Raw genomic sequence first — 18,832 nt, 5'->3', positions numbered from 1 at the left:
AGCATGTTTTTACATGAGTAGAATGTGTCCTTTTATTTAAAATGCATCTCTGGGTTATTTGTGGGGCATAGGAATTCGTTCATCCCCCCCCAAAAAAAAAAATAGTCTGGCCCCCCACAAGGTCTGAGGGACAGTGGACCGGCCCCCTGATGAATAAGTTTGCTGACCCCTGATCTACTCAGTATTGCCTACACTGACTGGCAGCGTTCTCTCAGGTTGCCGAGAGGGAAGATGGAGCAAGTTTGTTTTCTCTTGCTCCAGAGGGTAGGACCTAAACCAATGGCTTCAAGTTATAAGAAAGGAGATTCCGATCAAACATCAGGAAGAACTTTCTAACAGTAAGAGCTGTTCAACAGTGGAACGTTCTCCCTTGGGAGGTGGTGGACTCTCCTTCCTTCGAGGATTATAAGCAGAAGTTGGGTGGCCACCTGTCCAGGATGCTTTAGTTGAGATTCCTACATTGCAGGGGGTTGGACTAGAGCAGGGGTCAGCAAACTTTTTCAGCTGGGGGGGCGGTCCACTGTCCCTCAGACCTTGTTGGGGGGCCGGACTATATTTTGAAAAAAAATATGAACGAATTCCTATGCCCCGCAAATAACCCAGAGATGCATTTTAAATAAAAGGACACATTCTACTCATGTAAAAACACGCTGATTCCCGGACCGTCTGCGGGCTGGATTTAGAAGCCGGTTGGGCTGTATCCGGCCCCCGGACCTTAGTTTGGGGACCCCCGGACTAGAGCACCCTTGGGTTCTTTCCAGCTCTACAGTGCTGTGATGCAGAAATGTAGAGAGCTGAACTTAAGACGGGGATAAAAATCAGGAACACAGAAACCAAAACTGACAGTTTCACCCATCCCTAGCTCTGGTGCACAAAGGTGATCAAGGGGCTCAGGAGGAACTGACCCTGCTGCCTGCAGCACATCCCTTGCTTTGCCTAACGGTAGGGTCAACTCTGAACAACACCTCATCTTTGCCAGTCAAGCAATGACAGAGTTAAACTGCAGGTCATGTCATTGCATGGTTGGATGTAGATTGCGTCAGTTCAAGAGGCCTGCAGATGTCACTGCAGAGCTGTTATCTGATGCAAGTGCCTAGCTTCGGACATTCAGTTGGGCTGCAGCTTCTCTGCCTGTGGTGCTCAAGCAGACTGGATTTTGGATTGGCGCACTTCGGATCGACACTGCTGAGCATCTGCTGAAGCCCAATTCCCAGTAGTGGACCCTCTTGCCCTGTACCTCACCTGCTCTCACCCAAGCGAGTGAGCAATAATCGAACCAAGAAGAAAGGCTAGCAGCCTCTACTTGCCTTGCCTTCTCCAGCTGGCCAGCAGTGTGGGTTGTGCTTTCACTGCAAGGCTTTTGGCCGCGACCAGGAAGGGCCCTACTGGATCAAGCCAAAAGCCCATCTAGCCCAACTTCCTGTTCTCACAGTGGCCAACCAGAACCCGAGAACAACGGGTCATCTCTCCCCATTGATGGCTCCTGCCAGCCCACCATTGTTTGATGTATTTGTGACATTATTTGATTTTTTCTTTTTCTCTCTCTTTTTTTAGTATTTTATTTGTTGAATATAAGAACAACATATAATCAAATACAAGCAATCAAATAGTGTTCCCCTATTCCCCCCCCAAAAAAAAACAGCCCCAACTATGTCCAGGTAATTACATTAGTGCTATAATCAACAACAAAAAATATTTCTACAGTTGCTGGTTTAAAAAATATAATTCCACATGTTCCCATGCGTTATAGGTGGTTTAAATGCATGTTCTTTCTTTGATGCATATGTCATAAAGGAGGACCACGTTATGTAAAAGTTATGTAATTTCTCACGTTGTTTTCTTTCACATACCCTTTCTGTTAACTTTTCCATCAAAATTAATTCCCAGACATAAGCATACCAAACTTCATATAGGTTCACGTTTAACGTCCTCCAGTGTCTAGCAACAGCAAGAAGTGCTGCAGTAATAAGATGCACAATTAAGTCTTTGTCTCTAAGATCTTGTGCTTCATCTGCAAATATAGAAAGCAATGCTATTTTGGGATCTAAATTGACCGATTGAGATGTAATTTGTTCCATTTGCTGAAATATTTTTAACCAGAAATTTTTAATCAATGGGCATTTCCACCACATGTGTATAAATGTTCCTTCATTCCCACAATTTCCCCAACATTGCGGAGAAATATTTTTGTCTATTTTGCTTAGTTATGTGGGGTGCAAGTACCATCTGTGGGTTAGCTTTAAAGTGTTTTCTCTTATTCGGGCAGAAATAGCTCGAAAGGGAGCCTTTTGCCACATTCCTTCCCACAAACCATCACCAATCTCTTCTCCCAAATCTCTTTCCCATCTAGTCTTCAACATGGAGGGCTTTGAGGTTGAGAAGTTTACAATCGCTTTATAGATTAAAGCAGTTAGACCTTTACCCCTTGGGTCTTTGGTATATAAAATATTTTCAAATGCAGTTAGTGACTTCGTTCCTTGTTTGTGGATTTCTGTGCTACTTACAAAATGGATGACTGGATGGATTACTATCCAATTGTAGGAAAAGTTTTGAACCATTTCTTGTAGTATTAATCCAGACAATGATTTTTATCTTATGCTTTTAATGGGAATTTGATTATATGAATCCATGATTTTCTAGCTTACACTCACTGTGTATTTAGAAAGAACAATGCGGGAGGGTTAATGATGACGCCGACAATGTGCACTTGAACACGTTTTGCCAAAAAAAGGTTTATTTACGCACACACAACCAGTTAAGAAAATGCAAAATAAAAATGTCATACCACAGTAACAGCAAGTTAGAACCTGAGAACTTTTAAAGTTTCGAACGACATAAAAACTTTTTCATGTTGACATGTTCATTGAACTGCCAGAAATTCTTGCGCCAAATATTGCTACAGGCTAGAAGGAATACTCTTCCCCCCTCCCATTTCATACTTTTGAGTATTACAAAAATAGAATTTATTATATTATCATAAAATTAATAAACCGCTTGTTCATTAAAAAAAAAACCCCACCCTCAGAGGTTTTACTAACACTTTACCTGCTTTAGAAGCACCACTAAAAACGGGGGGGGGGGGATAGTATCCTAAAAAGTTGGACATCCCTCCACCCTTACAATCTATTCACAAGGAAAGGGGGGGGGAGAAACCTTTTCACAGTGCAAGGAAAACCCAAAGGGAGTGTTGAAACTTTTCCGTCACCATATTTTTTTTTTATTACTGACTGTACTCATTTAGAAATCAATCAGAAACGAAAAAGCAACAAGAAACAAGAATAGCATCCTCATATCTGTGGCAAGAGTGGTCTCCTCAATGTGAGAATTCTGGAAGTTTCAATTAAAGATTATATATATATATACTCCAACATGTTTCAAAGGCATCTTTGGATTATTATTATTTTTTCCAAAAAAGAATTCACAATGACACAGTCATTACTTTCATCTAAATGTAGATTTGCCTAAATGCAAACAAACAAACAAACATATCAGTGCTGAATGTCAATCTCAAGAATAGCGGAGAGCTGAAAAGAAACCTGCAGATCTAATATTGAGTAAATTAAGGGTAACTATTTTGAGCCAGAGACAGTTCACAAAAAGAGTGACCAATTTCTTTCAATAGTCACATGGTTACATGTAGGTTTGTCATACTAATTAAGTTAAATCCTGGTCAATTAATTAACCAAGTTAACTCCGAAATCTTATGCATGCCTACAGTGGTACCTCGGGTTAAGAATTCGTTCCGGAGGTCCGTTCTTAACCTGAAACTCTTCTTAAGCTGAGGTACCGCTTTAGCTAATGGGGGCTCCCGCTGCCACCGCGCGATTTCTGTTCTCATCCTGAGGTAAAGTTCTTAACCCAAGGTACTATTTCTGGGTTAGCGGAGTCTGTAACCCGAAGTGTACATTTCATAGTACAGTGGTACCTCGGGTTAAGAACTTAATACGTTCCGGAGATCCGTTCTTAACCTGAAACCGTTCTTAACCTGAGGTACAACTTTAGCTAATGGGGCCTCCCGCTGCCACTGCGCGATTTCTGTTCTCATCCTGAGGTAAAGTTCTTAACCCGAGGTACTACTTCCGGGTTAGCGGAACCTGAAGTGTCTGTAACCCGAGGTACCACTGTATTTTAAGGACGTCCCGGTGAATTAAAAGTGGCTTGCTCCAAACTAAGTGTGCAGAGGAGCGCAGCCTAAATGTTCAGCCCCAATAAGACTGCAATATCAGTTAACAGCCCTTACATGGTAAAAGCATATTACCCTGCCTTGAAAAAGGCTAGGAATTGGGAGTCTTCGAAAGTTCAGTTGCCTGCAATTGTTATCAAAGGGGAATCCTTCCTTTTGTAAAACCTCCTTATCCGGTGATTGACGATGGAAGAAAACCAGTGCGTATGGGATAAAGTGGCCGGACCCAAAGGCAGAAGTACCCTAGCACAAGTAGCGTTATCTGCACTGCAGATGGGTTGCTGGGGTTTCAATACACAGTCTAGCTTGGCACCTATCCACGACCCATGGTAAATGGCATGCTGAAGCTGGCTGCCCTCTGGCAGAGTTGGGCTCCAGATCATGATGGAGAAGGGGAGTGGCAAGGCGTTGTGAGGGCTGTACAGTGTAAACCTGCCATCGAGCCAATTCAGTGCTCCTGCTGGCGCATTTACAGAATGCTGACCTCCAAGGCTCGGAAATACCTTATTTTCAACATGTCACCAGCTAAACATTGTGATATAACGATATAGCACTCTTTCTAAAATAAGGCTGAAAGTATGTAGAGGCGAAAAGTAGAGCTGGGCGATATCTGGTTTTCAACATCGCAGTATATCACCAGCTAAACATCGCGATATACCAATATATCACAATGTCTGAAATAAGGATGGAGGTACCGGCCAGCCTAACGGTTTTTCCCATATCATGATTTTTGCATTGCGTGCGCACGCACACACAATTTGCAATATATTGCCATGTCAAAAATTATGAAACCGATATCACGACATGGACTTCAAACTGGTTTGGGGTGATATACCGATCAATATATCGCCCAGCCCAACTGATCTCAGTCCTCCCCTTTGCTACTGCTCGGAATGTTTCTCTCCATCCCACAAGAACTTTGGAACTGAAGGCTTTGTCATATGGGACACTGGACCATCTTATAAAAAAATTAGATGTGTACTATCACAAGTATGGGTGCACAGGTCCAAGATTAAATTTGTTCAGGTGCAGAGGTGGCCTCAGTGAAAGGGAAGGAAGAGTCCCATCTTCCCTGTGTTGCTTCCATGCAGCTCCTAATTTGTCTCTGGCCCTGGCTGCAGTTGATGAGATTCCACATCTAACAGCCCTAGGTTTCTCTATTCCTGTGGCTTAGTCGCTATTGGGCCAGAGATGAATCCACACCTTGGAGAGCTTAGTCAAAGTACCTTTGCCAACACAATGGCATTTGAAGGAAGAGACCATATGGGCAGCAAGTCAAGAAGACGTTGATTTCAGCAGTAACGTTCGAAAGGGTTGTGGAAACAAGATTTTCACGCGGCGTGCTTCTTGTCTGAAAAAGAACTTTGCGTCGCTCCAGAGCAATAGTTTTTCCACAAAACGAAACGCACTCCCCTCCTTTCCCCCCCCAGAAAACACACAGGTCGAAGTTGCATTAAAAAGAGGGGGGGAGAGGAAGGGAGGAGATGCCACAACGTCAGACGTTCCTTCTTAAAAGGCAACCAACAAATGAAAGCACTGCATTTCCAATCTCACAAAAGAGAGGCAAGGCAGAGCTTGGCTGTTTTTCCCCTCAAATGTCAGTACACAGGAACATTGCTGAGCTGCTTGTGTGTAGGCAAAAGGGTGCGGCCCAAATTCAGCAAGGGAGATCTGAGCACAGAAGGCCTCTTCCAACCAAGCTGATACAGGTGGAAACTCGCATCTGCGCGCAGATTGTTTTAGATGCATCTTTGTTGGGGGTGTGGTTCATCCCTCTTTGGTGTCTATAGTTGTGTGATTAGAGCTGAATTGGGAGCCATAGGATCACATGAAACTGCCTTAGAGTAACTCAGACCAATGGCCCATCTTGCTTTGCATGGCCTGCACAGTAGCTCTGGTTTCAGCCTGGGAGTGTTCCCCAACCCTATCTGGAGACACCTAGGGCTGAACTTGGCAGGTGATCTGCCACTGAGCTAGGCCCTGCACAATTGCAGTCTGAAGACAAAGAAAGGGGCATGATGTGGCAAGGGCTGCCCCCTCCAGCATCAAGGGAGGACTTAAGGGAAGAAGACCCAGGCTACAGGCTGGGCACTGGCTATGGGAGGTATGGGGGCAAAGGCTCTCTACTCAACTATTCTCTGAACAAATGAAACAAAAATAGTGCAGTTTTACCTCCACTTGCAAAGCTACCAACACTGGCATAGTCAATGTTGCATTACAGCCTTTTAAAAAAAAAAATATTTTTTTTTAAAAAAAGAATTGCTGGAAAACTTAATCCGTCAGTGCCCAGTCAAGCAACAATGTGACCGCTACACCCTGTACAGAACCCCTACATAAGAACCGTCAAGTCCAGAATACAAAAAAGGGGTTGGGAGTTGCAGAACTCATTGGTTCAGCTGAACATGGCTTAACAAAAAGTCTGGCTACAACAAATGCACCAAAATATAATTTAAAAAATTAAATAAACCCTCTCAATCAACTTTTTTTTCAGCAGCACAAGAATATAACCACAGAGTGCTTTGTACAAAGCATAGTAAAAAAATAATAATAACAAAAAACCCTATCAAACCTCACCTGATTGCCCCTCCATCACTAATCCTAAAATTGCAGTGGCATTGTTTAAATTCCAGCATATACTAGTGCATTGAAAAGGAACATTACTTTCCCGCAAGAGTCATGTAAAATCTAATTATCTTGTTGAAAGAAACCATTGCCTGTCTACTGGAGCAACAACTCGACCTAATCGCTATTCAAAGCTTTAAATAATGGCATCAAAATTGCCCCCAAAAGAGTTAAGGAACTCTTCGTCTTGGGTGCTGTATGGAAAGTACTGGTTATTGGATAAATTCATTGGATTCTGCACGGCAAGGTTGCTAGGCGGTCTCGATTCACTGAGGCTATCCAGGTAAGCGAAGGGCATCGTCTCAAAGGCGCTGGAGACGGAACTCGAAGATGAGCTACCTGAAACTGCTACTGACATGCCAGGATGCGGTGCTGGCTGGACTTGCCTCTTGTGATCACCTGGATTCAAAACTTGGGTGAAGGATGCCTTCTCCAACATTATACTTGAGCACCGGGCATCATCCATCTCCATGCCGTTGCCGTTGGGCGTTGCAACGTTTACAGGGCGAAGAGGCTGGCTGCCGGCAGCGCTGGAGACACTCAACATGTCTTGCTGATACATGGATGACGCTGATGACGCTTGGCCATCCGCGGCTCCAAAGAACGCTCTGTAGAGGTTCCCATCCTTTCCGTTGGCCCAGTGCAGGCTGCTTTCCTGTCCCAGTGACGGAGAGCCACCGTTCTGCAGGCTGGTGTGCGGCGCTTCTCCTGAAAAGTTGCCTTGCTGCAGGAAAGAGCTGAGAGATGAACTGGAGGAACGCCAGCATGGCAGAGGAGCTCCGTCCTGCTTAATGGGCCCTGCCATCTGCAGACACGGGTCAGGGCATCCATTGGAACTGTGGTTGCTCATCGGAGGGGAATAATAGGACTGCATTGGAAAGGTCTGCGCAGGTGTTCTCTGCGGCGGGAGGAGGACACCCCCTGGAGAGTGATACATATTCAGTTCTGTGAGAAAGAATCAACACAGGTGAGATAGTGCAAGTCATGTATAACCATAGACAGAGATTCTCGAATTCAATAGTGTTTGTTTGCACGTGGAATGGACTTCCACTCCTCAACTCAACTTCTCTTTTCTCTCCTCGCCCACCTGCAGCGCCCTGTGAACCCCACAGCCCTTTGCTCAGGAGGGCCGGTGCCCCCTTAGGCATTTCAGTTCATAAATAACTTGGGTTGTCCCATTATTCCAGTGATGCTCCCAGGATTCCCCTGAACTCAGCTGCGGAACTTAATCCATAATGGAATCGCAATGCATTCTTGCTGCCTGCCTCAAGACGATGTCACTGCCCATATATGGGAAGATAAGGGGGGGATTAATGATGCTGTACAGGACCTCCTCACTGGGAGAGGCATAGTGTGGCAGATGCCCCCATTGCGATCTACTATATGAATAGTGTATGTTCTATATGCTCATGGTCATGGTAGAGATTATGTTGTGAGCCACCCTGAGATCTACAGGTGAAGGGCGGCATGCAAATTTAGTAAACAAATTAATTAAATAAAAGCTGATATGGGAAGGAAGAGAGACAAAGGTTAAAGGAAGAAAATGGGGCAAGCAGAACTAACCTTTCTTAATTATCTTTCCTTCACCAGCAGTATTCTGGAACAGAGAAGGTTTAGGCTTCTCGTATGGACCTGCCAGGGGGGGAAAGGTGGTTAAGCTGTGCATTTTCTTCTTAAAAATAATGATCATATATCAATCCTCTTAGGTGGTGAGTGCTGCCAAAAACAAATGCAAGGTGGAAGACAGTTAAGAAGGGGGTCTTAAGGGCTAAAGTAGACTTCATCAGAGGCCCTTTTCTGTGTGCTTCATACCGAGGGAGTTATGGATAATAACAGGCCTTTTCAGTGGTGGGTCCCCATTTGTGGAATGATCTCCCCAAGGAAGCACACCTGGCACCACCTGTGTCAGTTTTGAGGCACCAGGCCAAGGTATTCTATTCACCCAGGCCTTTGGTAGTTAAGTTAGGCTCCATTGTGGTGCTAATTGTTTAGCAGGGTGGGGGTCGACCTTATCTAGCTATTGTGTTTCGGACAATCATTTTAGGAACTCTCCGCTGAACATTCTTGGTTAAAATAAAGTAAAAGCCAAACATGCATCTGTTTGTATTTCATTTAGTTGAGTCGTTTTGGGACTTTTCTTCTGCAGAAAGCAAGTAGCAAATGCAATTATTAATTGTTATTAATTAATTGTTGATGACTGTCTGGCACCTTTCTGCATCCCCCTACAGAAGTGAGTGAATGGCATTTATTCCTCTGTATGAAAAATAAGACATAACACCTAGAGGCACTTGTTTGCGCTGAGGGCAAAACCTGACCCCCTTCGCCCGTGGTATTGTCCGTGCGGCCTGACTCTCACTGGCAGGGACCCTAATCCCTAATGGGGGGTGGGTGGGGTGGGATGTGATGCCATAGAGGCATTTAGAGTGCACAGGGCCTCCCTCCCAACACAGCCCATCCATCAAAAAGATAAGCATATTGTGATGGAAGCATAAAAAAACACACTTTGGCTGTTACTACAGAACATCAAAACAAGGAGAACTGGAGGGGGGAAATGTGAAAAGGACCCCTGGACAGTTAAGTCCAGTCAAATTTGACTACGGGGTGCAGTGCTCATCTCCGGTTTCAGGCCGTTTACCTTCCCGCCACAGCGGTACCTATTTATCTACTTGCACTGGCGTGCTTTCGAACCGCTAGGTTGGCAGGAGCTGGGACAGAGCGATGGGAGCTCACTCTGTCGCAGGGATTCAAACTGCCGACCTTCTGATCGGCAAGCCCAAGAGGCTCCGCGGTTTAGACCACAGCACCACCCGCATCCCTGGAGTGGGGGTGGGGGAGTATCCTTACCACAGTCTTGCATTAGCTTCTGCAAAGCAATTGGTGATCTCTGTTTTTTTGCCTTATGACCGTAAGGATCTAAAAGTGGAGGAGAAAATGGGATTGCGGTTAGCGATGTTTCCAGAGGAAGAAAGGCCCAGATTTGAGTTCTGTTCAAATTTTCGGTGGAATATAGGAAATTGTCTTATATGGGAGAATTGGGCTATTTGGTGTTGCAGGGCACTAACTTGACCAGCGGAGTTCTACCCATATTTCTTTCCCATCATTTGCTGCTTGACCCCACCCCCCTATATATAAGCTGGAAATGTTAGGGATTGAACCTGGGACCTTCTGCATGCCAAGCAGGTGTACTACCACTCCTTCCTACCCTATTTACACTTAACCCGGCAGCGGTGGGAGGGCAGGGGTCAGAACATTCCTGCAAGACTAAATACAAGGCTCTGTTCCGAAAGGACTTTCATGTGTTGAGTTTTAAAGCTTGCGGCTCCTCCTCCTTTGAGAGAGTAACTTTTTATTAGGGCAGAAGAGGAAGCTGCCCGGCATTAAAAAGTAAAGTAGTCTTTGAGTTCAGTCTTAAAAATATCTCGCTGGCGGCAGCAACGCTGTAGTGGAAACGGAAGAGGAAGTGGTTCTGAAAATAGGTTCTTGTAAGCTCAGTGGCCAATCTGGTTCCTGTGCAATTTCTTCCGAGATTTAATTCAGCAGCACTAGCAAACCCTGCATTAGATATCCAATGTGCGTGAGATGAGTCCTCTTCAGACTTGCACATTTTACACTAAGGACATGAAGGTCAGGTGAGGACATACATAATGGCTTGCCATTTCCACTACCCCGTCAACCTTCTCATTGTTCTACAACTCATGGAAGGTGACTGAATCGGAGAGCTTCGGGTCCCTGCATGTCTTAAAATCCTGGAAAATTAGGGTTCCAAAAAATAGCTGATGCAATTGTGAATACAGAAGGCTCCTTGGCCAGTTGCCCCCCATGAGGTATAGGATGGTGAGAACGATGGCATGGGAAGCAGAACTTGCCTCCCACTATGTATTTCATTAACACAGAGCTTTCCAAACTCTGTGTTGTGAAACGTGAGTGCGTCGGCTGCAATGTGTCGGTGTGCCGTGCGAACGCTCCTCAAGCGACTGGAAAGGGGTTTGTTTAACCTCTGGTTTGCTAGTAAAACTGAATTACTGTGCCGTGAAATGATTCATGTCTAAAAAGTGTGTTCACCAGCATGAAAAGTTCGGAAAGCTCCGCTATTAACCCCAAGGGGGCTTGCTTCCTCCAGCCGGTGCGGTACCTTTCTCCTCCGGCAGGTATCTGAAGTCCATGGGGTCGCTGACCTCTTGATCCGAAGGCCTGCGCAACTGCATCTTCACAGTCACGGGCTCCCCGATGTCTTTGTAAAAGGGAGGCGTCCTGAAGACAATGGCAACTTGCCGGTGCACGTCGGCTTGTGAGAAAATCCCCTTGGCTTCCCATTCGTCCATGACGAATCTGACTTCGATGTCATCTGGTTGCCAGAAAAACAACAAAGCGTTGGAGTTAGCGCAACGATTTAAAGAAAAAGAAGAAGAGGGCCAAGCACTTCTTAGCATCGCCGCCCAAGTTCTGCTTTCTGCTCTTGCCGTTTATCTTACGGCAACCCTATGAGGTTAACTTAGGTCACGTAAAATTGGCTTTGCTCGAGGCTGCCCAGCAAGCTCTGTGATGGACCAGGGACCCCCCCCCCCATGCCTAAACCCAAACTCAATTCGTAGCATCACACTATTATCAGTTTTGAATGATTAGGTAAGCAAAGGAGAGGAGCCTTTTGCAGGCTCATGTCAAAAGGTCCATTAAGCTCAGCGTCCTTCTTCACACAGTGGCCAACCAGTTGCCTCTAGGATGCCAAACACGAGGAAGGAGTGAAAGCAATGGCCCTTGTATCTAGGGTGCCGCCTATCAAGGTTCCACTTAGCCATCAACCTGTGGCCACCAGGCAATGGATTTCCCCACCTGCCTTGCCCCACCTTCCAGCCCTAGAAGCCTTTCCAAGACCATGACTCTGAGAACATCAGAAGCAGCTGGGAAGAGAGAAGAGGAGTTCGGGGATACTGTATTAAAAAAAAAAAAAAGATTTTATAAGTTGTGAGTCCTTGTTTCTCATTTCGATCCTTTTACATGGTTTTGTTTGTTTTCTGGCATTTTACGCATTGTGTTGTGCCATTATTTTTTCATTGATTATAGTTTAGTAATTCTTTATTGTAACTGATAAGTGTAAGCTGCTTAATTATTATTCCTCTGAGCCTCCGAAAGAAGATCTCAGGTCAGATGCTGATCAGGAGAACACACCAAGGCTGTCCAACAACCTTTTCCAGCAGTTTGCCTGTTGTTTCATGCCTGGCTCTGGATCCTAGCCTGCCTGGCTCCAGAAGACCCAATTTACGGACCATAAGACTATGCACATTTCCCTTTCTCTGCAGACACAGGAGGAAGTCTGGAGGAAACCAGTTACCTTTCTGAACTTTGTCGCACAGTAGGAAGATTTCGTCTCCTCCTTTCACACTTCCGCAATTTTTGTTCACACGACAGATTCTCAGTTCTGCTGAATTGGGAGCCCCTAAGCAAAAAAGAAAAAGGAAACAATGATTAGAGAAGAGAAGGAGAGCCGGTGAGGATGTTTACGGTAACTCATGCTTAAAAATAGAGGGGTGGGAAAGGAAGTTCTGCAGGCAATCGTGTTGTTCGGCGAGCAACTACCTGCCACAAGACTCTGCCATAGTACTGTGCTGAAATACAATTGGGAGGAAAAACGTTAACACTTCCCTGGAGCAACAGAGTCAGGGAAGTTTGCAAACAGGCCAAATGCATATTCACCAAATGTCCCTGTTAGCCATGTAAAGTCATGGGTCAGTTCCAGATCACCTGTTTATTGAGCATCCAACACGATTTGCTTGAATAATATTTGTGCAGAGGTTATGCAACATTTTGCTATTTATAGAGCACTCATTCTGATTGATGTGTGGGGAAGTTAGATGATGTTATATGAAGCAATTGTCATCCCACACTTTTCAGTGTGTTTTCCCATTATCTTCCTTGCTGCAAAAAGTTTATTATTATCATTATTATTATTATTATTATTAGTTTGTTGCACAAAAGTGTCAAATTCACTTTAATTGCACAACATGACTGCCAGTTTGGAACTGAATCCCACCCTCAAAATCAAAGACATCTTTGCAGCAAATTCCAAGGAAAAATATATGGAAAACAACTGCTTCAATAAGGCTTGCACTTATTGTGTTAATCCTATGGATGGCAACCATGACATGTACCTTGTGGGTTGACCAGCTATTCTGGGTCCACCTACTGTGAACTGCTCAGTCATCTGCCCCACCCATTCTGCTGGACAGCTGCCATCACTGACTAAACCACCACTCAGCTTAACAGTCTGCAGTTCCTAACTCTACATATTTGTAATCAGGAAGAAGCCCCAGTGATCTAACATGGCCCTGCAGATGTTTCCTCAGAAGTATCTTAAAGGTCAAGTGACACATGCATGGAATCTAAAGGGTGGAAATTTCAGACCTAAATTAGATATTCTAAAGAAGACAAAATAAGGATGAGAAAACAATGACAGATCCTGCTCCAGACTCACTGGAATATCTAATTTTCTATTACTAGACAACTGCCACTCAAATAATGCTGATGAATGTACTTAATAAATATTGTACTATGTTCTATTTATAGAGTTCATCTCATGCAATCTCTCTTTGCTTTCTTCTTTTGTCGTCCTTTTGTCAACACCTGATTCTTAATAGTTAACTACCATATTATGATGTCTCCGTTAGAAATGTTTATTACTGGTTCTTGTATTCCATAAATTGAGAGTGTACAGTCATACCTTGGTTGACGAACGCCTTGCCAGTCGAACGTTTTGGCTCCTGGAAGTGAGTGTTCCAGTTTGCGAACGTTCTTTGGAACCTGAACATCTGCCATGGCTTCCACGGCTTCCGATTGGCTGCACGAGCTTCCTGCAGCCAATCAGAAAACGCACGCTGGTTTCCGAACTTTTTGGAAGTTGAATGGACTTCCGGGGCGGATTCCGTTCGACTTCCGAGGTATGAATGCATACATGTTCTACACTGTTAAAGACTGTGATAATGTTAAAATTGAATAAAAGTTACAGTATATATGTGAGGTTTCTGTAGTGGTTTCTCACGAGTAAACACGTTGGACTCCCGACCGTCTGTTTACAGGTTTATTGTGCAAGTATTTACAGTGCAGAGCTCGAAAGTTCATGTCCATCTTAGTCACTCTCAGATTCCGGAAGTGGTGCTTTCCTGAAGCACCCCCAGCAAAGGAACTTGTGCACCCCCAGTCTCCTCCTTCCCTCCTTGCATTTCATCCCTCTACGTAAGTGGGTCGACTGAAACATCATTGCTCCCTCCTTGCTAGTCTGGCTAGGTGAGTGTGTGGGTTCTGGAACATCCCCCAGCCCTCTCCCCTCCAGGCTTCCCTCCTGCCTTTCATCCCACTCTCCTCACGGTGCTGGGGCTCTGTGTCCTTGACAGCCCCTGCACCACCCCGCTGGTCTCTGACGGTTCCCTGACTATAGATATAATATATATATGACTATAATATATATATATTCGTAAATATAAGCCGCGCCTTTACTTTTCACAGTCGGAATCTGGGGGGAAAGTGAGGCTTATATTTGGGACAATATGGTATATGCATCCTGTTATGTACTGAGTTGAATAGGATCCAAAATGCAGCAGTCTGATTGGCCCTAGAACAATAGGATTCAGAATGCAGCAGTCTGATTGGCCCTAGAACAATAGGATTCAGAATGCAGCAGTCTAATTGGCCCTAGAACAATAGGATCCAGAATGCACCAGTCTGATTGGCCCTAGAACAATAGGATTCAGAATGCACCAGTCTGATTGGCCCTAGAACAATAGGATCCAGAATGCACCAGTCTGATTGGCCCTAGAACAATAGGATCCAGAATGCAGCAGTCTGATTGGCCCTAGAACAATAGGATCCAGAATGCAGCAGTCTGATTGGTCCGCAGGAGCCACCCAATCCAGCTCCAGGTGGAAGTGAATCCGCACTCCGATTGGCATATCGGAGCATTCCGGAATTAGCCAATCATGTGGGGCCCATTGTGTAAATAGTGTATATAAAGCAGACGTTTTGGGGGAACTGTATTACTCACTACTATGAGCTGAATAAAGAGCATGAACTTCACACTTGACTCCGAGTATATTTCACATCCTCTACAGCACTATGAATTACTTTAAGGTTCAAAAAACATGTGTCTTTGTCTTCAAGAATATGGCAGGAGAGAGGTCCCAGAAAAAAGATGAGTGCCATTACTTCTCCTACTGCATGCAATAGCATTTAAAGTTGATATAAAGAGAAGAGCAAGAACCAAGTAAGCATATCTTACATAGTTTCCAGCTGACAGTGTCAGCTGCCTGCAGTTGCCCCTCAAACTGAACACCCAACCTGTTTCAAACAAAGCATAAAGGATTTCCCCCCACTGCCTTTGCCCTAGAACATGTATATTCTGAGCTCTCATTACTTTGACCTCTCTCAGTATATCATTTATGCCAGTTTGTACCATTATTGAAGGTATCAATTTCATTTTAATAAAAGCAATTGTTCGTGTGTGTGTGTGTGTGTGTGTGTGTGTGTGATAGATGATCTCTAATCCAGTCATAGCAGAAAGGTCTATTGCCAAGCTGTGATTTCATCTACAGATACTGAGGGAGAAGAGGGCATCTTCACACTCTTTCAGTCTATCGAAATGGCACTGACAACATTAGACCACAATGTTCGTCAGAACTGGTTATATCAACCTACTCATCTGAAATTTACCTAGTACTGCCTGTCACTAGCCTATTGTTTGAACATGTCTTGGTCATGTATAAGCCTATTCCGTTTTTAACCAATATCTGCAACTGTTGATTTCCGTCCGGTACATGGCACATTAAACAAATTTAGCATGCATGCTGACAACAGGTGGCATCCCTGAACTGGTTGAAAGAAAAAAAGGCAGACGAGTGGAGACTGCCCAAAGACGTGCTGAGGTTGGTGAGAGGGGGCTTCATTCACCCTAATGCACCAGCCCCCTCCCAGTTAGGTTCCTTCATTTTCAACCTCCCTCTACATTGGGGCTGTGCTGGATAATTACAGGATACTGCGCTGTAACGGATCAGCCCTTAGTCTGGGTATGGTCAGGAGCCCAGCGTATTATGAGTTAACACCCACTCTATGTGACTGGCGGCTCACTCGCAGGAGGCGAGGCTGTTCGCCCTTTTAAAAGGGGGGAATGGCAGTTGGTGAGGGTTAGAGGGTGAGCGGGTTGGAGAGAGCTTGTGAGAGGTTAGGCTTTGGGAAGGGAAGGAAAGGTCTTTACCCTTGCTATGTTACATGAAAAGAAGATTTGTAACAGTATTAACCCTGGACATCCATGTTTTTTAAGTTACCTCAATAAAGTTAATTGTGTTTCAACGTTTGTTGACTCTGGCAGCGCATCAGTGCCTAAAGAGTTGTGACTAAGGGGAGAGAACAAAGTTTTCCTGTGGAAGAGGAAACGGTTTGCTTATTCTCCAGTCATACAGAGGGCTCGGCAGTGAAGCCAAAGGTGCCACGCAGTTGCCAGAAGGGAAGGCAAACTGCAGTAGTTGGGAACCCGGGGAGGGAGATCCCATAGGTGGCAAGAGGTTTTCGAACGTGGAACACTGAGGTACCCCAGAGACATCTCCCATATGAACACTTTAGGATTCATTTTAGTCATCAGTGAAACCTAGGGAGAGACACAGTTTGGGGGAAGCATCGAAAGCGAGGGATCGGGAAGGAGATGGGGAATGAGGAAATGGTTGAGCGTGTGACCCAATGATGAGAGATATTGAACAAAGTACGTGTGGATCAGCCCTAACCCAGAAAGCACGGCTTGGGCCAAGGGGTCATCAGGCAGGGAGCCCAGCAGCAAAGAGAGAGAGAGAGAGAGAGAGATGAATCGCAATCTGATTCGCAGGTACTTACGGTTGTCATAAATAGGGTTGGAGATGACTGGGGCAAGGGGTAGCGTGCAGTTGCCATGTTCGTCAGGGAGGAAAGCTTGGAAGCAGAGCCTCACCACGTTGAGGTTGTACTCTTCGATGGCCATCAGATCCTCTTCAGATACTGTGGAAACAATGACAGTCCAGAAGTGAGGACAGGGCTGTAGGACAGTTGCATCACAGTGGCATCTGCTGAGGTCCAGGGGACTAGGTGAGCTGGGTCGTCCTGTTTCACATCGCAGTTCATACATTCTAGCCTATCATCCGCAGATCTTAATTCTAATAAGTTCATATCACCTATATTCTCGTCGATTTTACAGTCCTCTGTGCAAGGGTGTAATTTTTTCCCCCACTGGAAAAAAGAAGAGTTTTGTTCATTTCAGAAATAATTTTTTAAAATGCATTATTTGCAGCATATTAATCTTGGTGAAAGGACCGTAGTTCAGTGGTATGGAATATAGGAGGTGCTTTCAATGCATCTCCATGTAGGGCTGGAAATACTCCTTGTCTGAAACCCTAGAGAACTGCTGCCATTCAGCGTTGACAGAAGAACCATGTAAACGGAAACACAGCAATTACTTGAATTGCTTCACAAATTTTGCAATGCAGTTCTCCAAGCAAGGACAAGTGTACAATAATGTATCTGCCCTATAGGGCAGTGTTCCCCAACCTTGGGCCTCCAGCTGTTTTTGGCTTACAATTACCATCATCACTGACCACTGGCCTTGCTAGCTAGGGATGATGGGAGCTGTAGTCCAAAAACAGCTGGAGGCCCAAGGTTGGGGAACACTGCTATAGGGGGAAAGAGTGCATTAAAATAATTGTATTAGTGAAAATAACATACCAAAAGTACATTATACCTGGATAGACTGATTTGCAAAAATTGCACCATTGCGTAGGAAAACGGATAGATTGAGAGAAATTTGCACTAGAACGCTGATGAACTTTCACAGCTACTTTTTGACAGATAAAAAGATAATTGCAAAATGATGTGGAAATGTGGAGCACTAAAAACTTAAAGCTTGGAGAAATGGAGAGAAGCCAAAACCAGCAGATTCACCCATTCCTGGCTCTAAGCTGGACATGCAAGTCCATTCCGGTTGCCTCCTGCAGCTGTACCTGCTACAAGGAAACTTGCACAGCTTCCTCCTGTGTTATGTACTGAGTTGAATAGGATCCAAAATGCATCCTGCCTTGAGGTTTCACTCATTCATTTTAATGCAGAGAGGCAGCATCATGCATGCAAGGTGACACGCTTGCAGAACTATCTTCCTCCGCTGGAGTAAACGGAGAAGTGTTCGCATGTGGGAGCTCCCTGCACCACATTACAAATGCAAGCAGGCAGCCTTGATGCAAGCTACAAATCCATGATTGCTACTCATCACATCCTTACGATTATTACTCTTTCTTTTGCCTTTCTCTAATTTGCAGCTGAGAAAAAGAGGAAGAAGGTTTCTCTTGGGCTATTTTTAAATTCCACTTCCTACTACAAGAACAAAAGAGAACATGGTAAACACTTGTGTGTCCCACCCCCCACCCCCTTTTATAGGAACTATGATAACAATACCTAGTGTTCATGCAGAATTTTTGCTTAAGCACTATATGTGCATGATCTCAGTAATCCATACAAGAACCAGTAACGTAGGCCAGTCTTTTTACTGCCATGGTGCAAACAGGGATATCTGTGTGTGTGGACAAGGCACATGGCTGGCTTAAGGCCCCCCAGTGAGCTGTGAAGTAAAAAGGAACGGAAGCCTGCCCCCAAACCGCCCAATGTGTTTCCACACAATGTCTTCCTCAGGGGTGATAGTTGCACTTTCACCTGCCTTTAGAAAAGGTGTTTCCTCCAAAGGTGAGACTTGAAGCAGGTGTTTCCGGAGCCTCAGCTCACACTTCTTAACCACTAAACTGCAACATCATCTTTTTCAACACTACAGCATTTCCTGTACTGCCACCTCCACCAGAAAATTCTACCCTGGAACAAGAAGAGCCAGCCCAACCTACGGGCAAGTGAAGCAGTTGCCCTGAGCACCGGACATCAGCAGAAAGTAGCAGAGGACCAGATTCTGAGCATGTGGGCACTGTAAGGAATCGCCATGGATGTGCAGGCAAAGCACACTCACAAAGAATGATTAATGACCTT

The 18,832-nt window shown here is 44.9% G+C and overlaps 1 protein-coding gene across 1 annotated transcript in view; it reads right to left on the bottom strand.

Annotated features, from left to right (window-relative positions):
- Nucleotides 1-6,538: 6,538 nt before the first annotated feature.
- The window catches only part of REL (REL proto-oncogene, NF-kB subunit), a 49,624-nt gene continuing 37,330 nt past the window's right edge, over nucleotides 6,539-18,832 (bottom strand). The window contains exons 5-10 of the mRNA XM_033145132.1: nucleotides 16,673-16,813; nucleotides 12,135-12,239; nucleotides 10,938-11,150; nucleotides 9,650-9,718; nucleotides 8,369-8,437; nucleotides 6,539-7,750 (exon numbers count right to left, since the gene is read on the bottom strand). Coding sequence (XP_033001023.1) covers nucleotides 6,942-7,750; nucleotides 8,369-8,437; nucleotides 9,650-9,718; nucleotides 10,938-11,150; nucleotides 12,135-12,239; nucleotides 16,673-16,813 — 1,406 coding nt within the window. The 3' untranslated portion in view covers nucleotides 6,539-6,941. The remainder of the gene's footprint in view (nucleotides 7,751-8,368; nucleotides 8,438-9,649; nucleotides 9,719-10,937; nucleotides 11,151-12,134; nucleotides 12,240-16,672; nucleotides 16,814-18,832) is intronic.

This window comes from Lacerta agilis, chromosome 3, assembly GCF_009819535.1.
Source record: "Lacerta agilis isolate rLacAgi1 chromosome 3, rLacAgi1.pri, whole genome shotgun sequence".
Taxonomy (NCBI): domain Eukaryota; kingdom Metazoa; phylum Chordata; class Lepidosauria; order Squamata; family Lacertidae; genus Lacerta; species Lacerta agilis.
The sequence above is the reverse complement of the archived record's forward strand: the minus strand, read 5'-3'. Positions and strand labels throughout refer to the sequence as shown.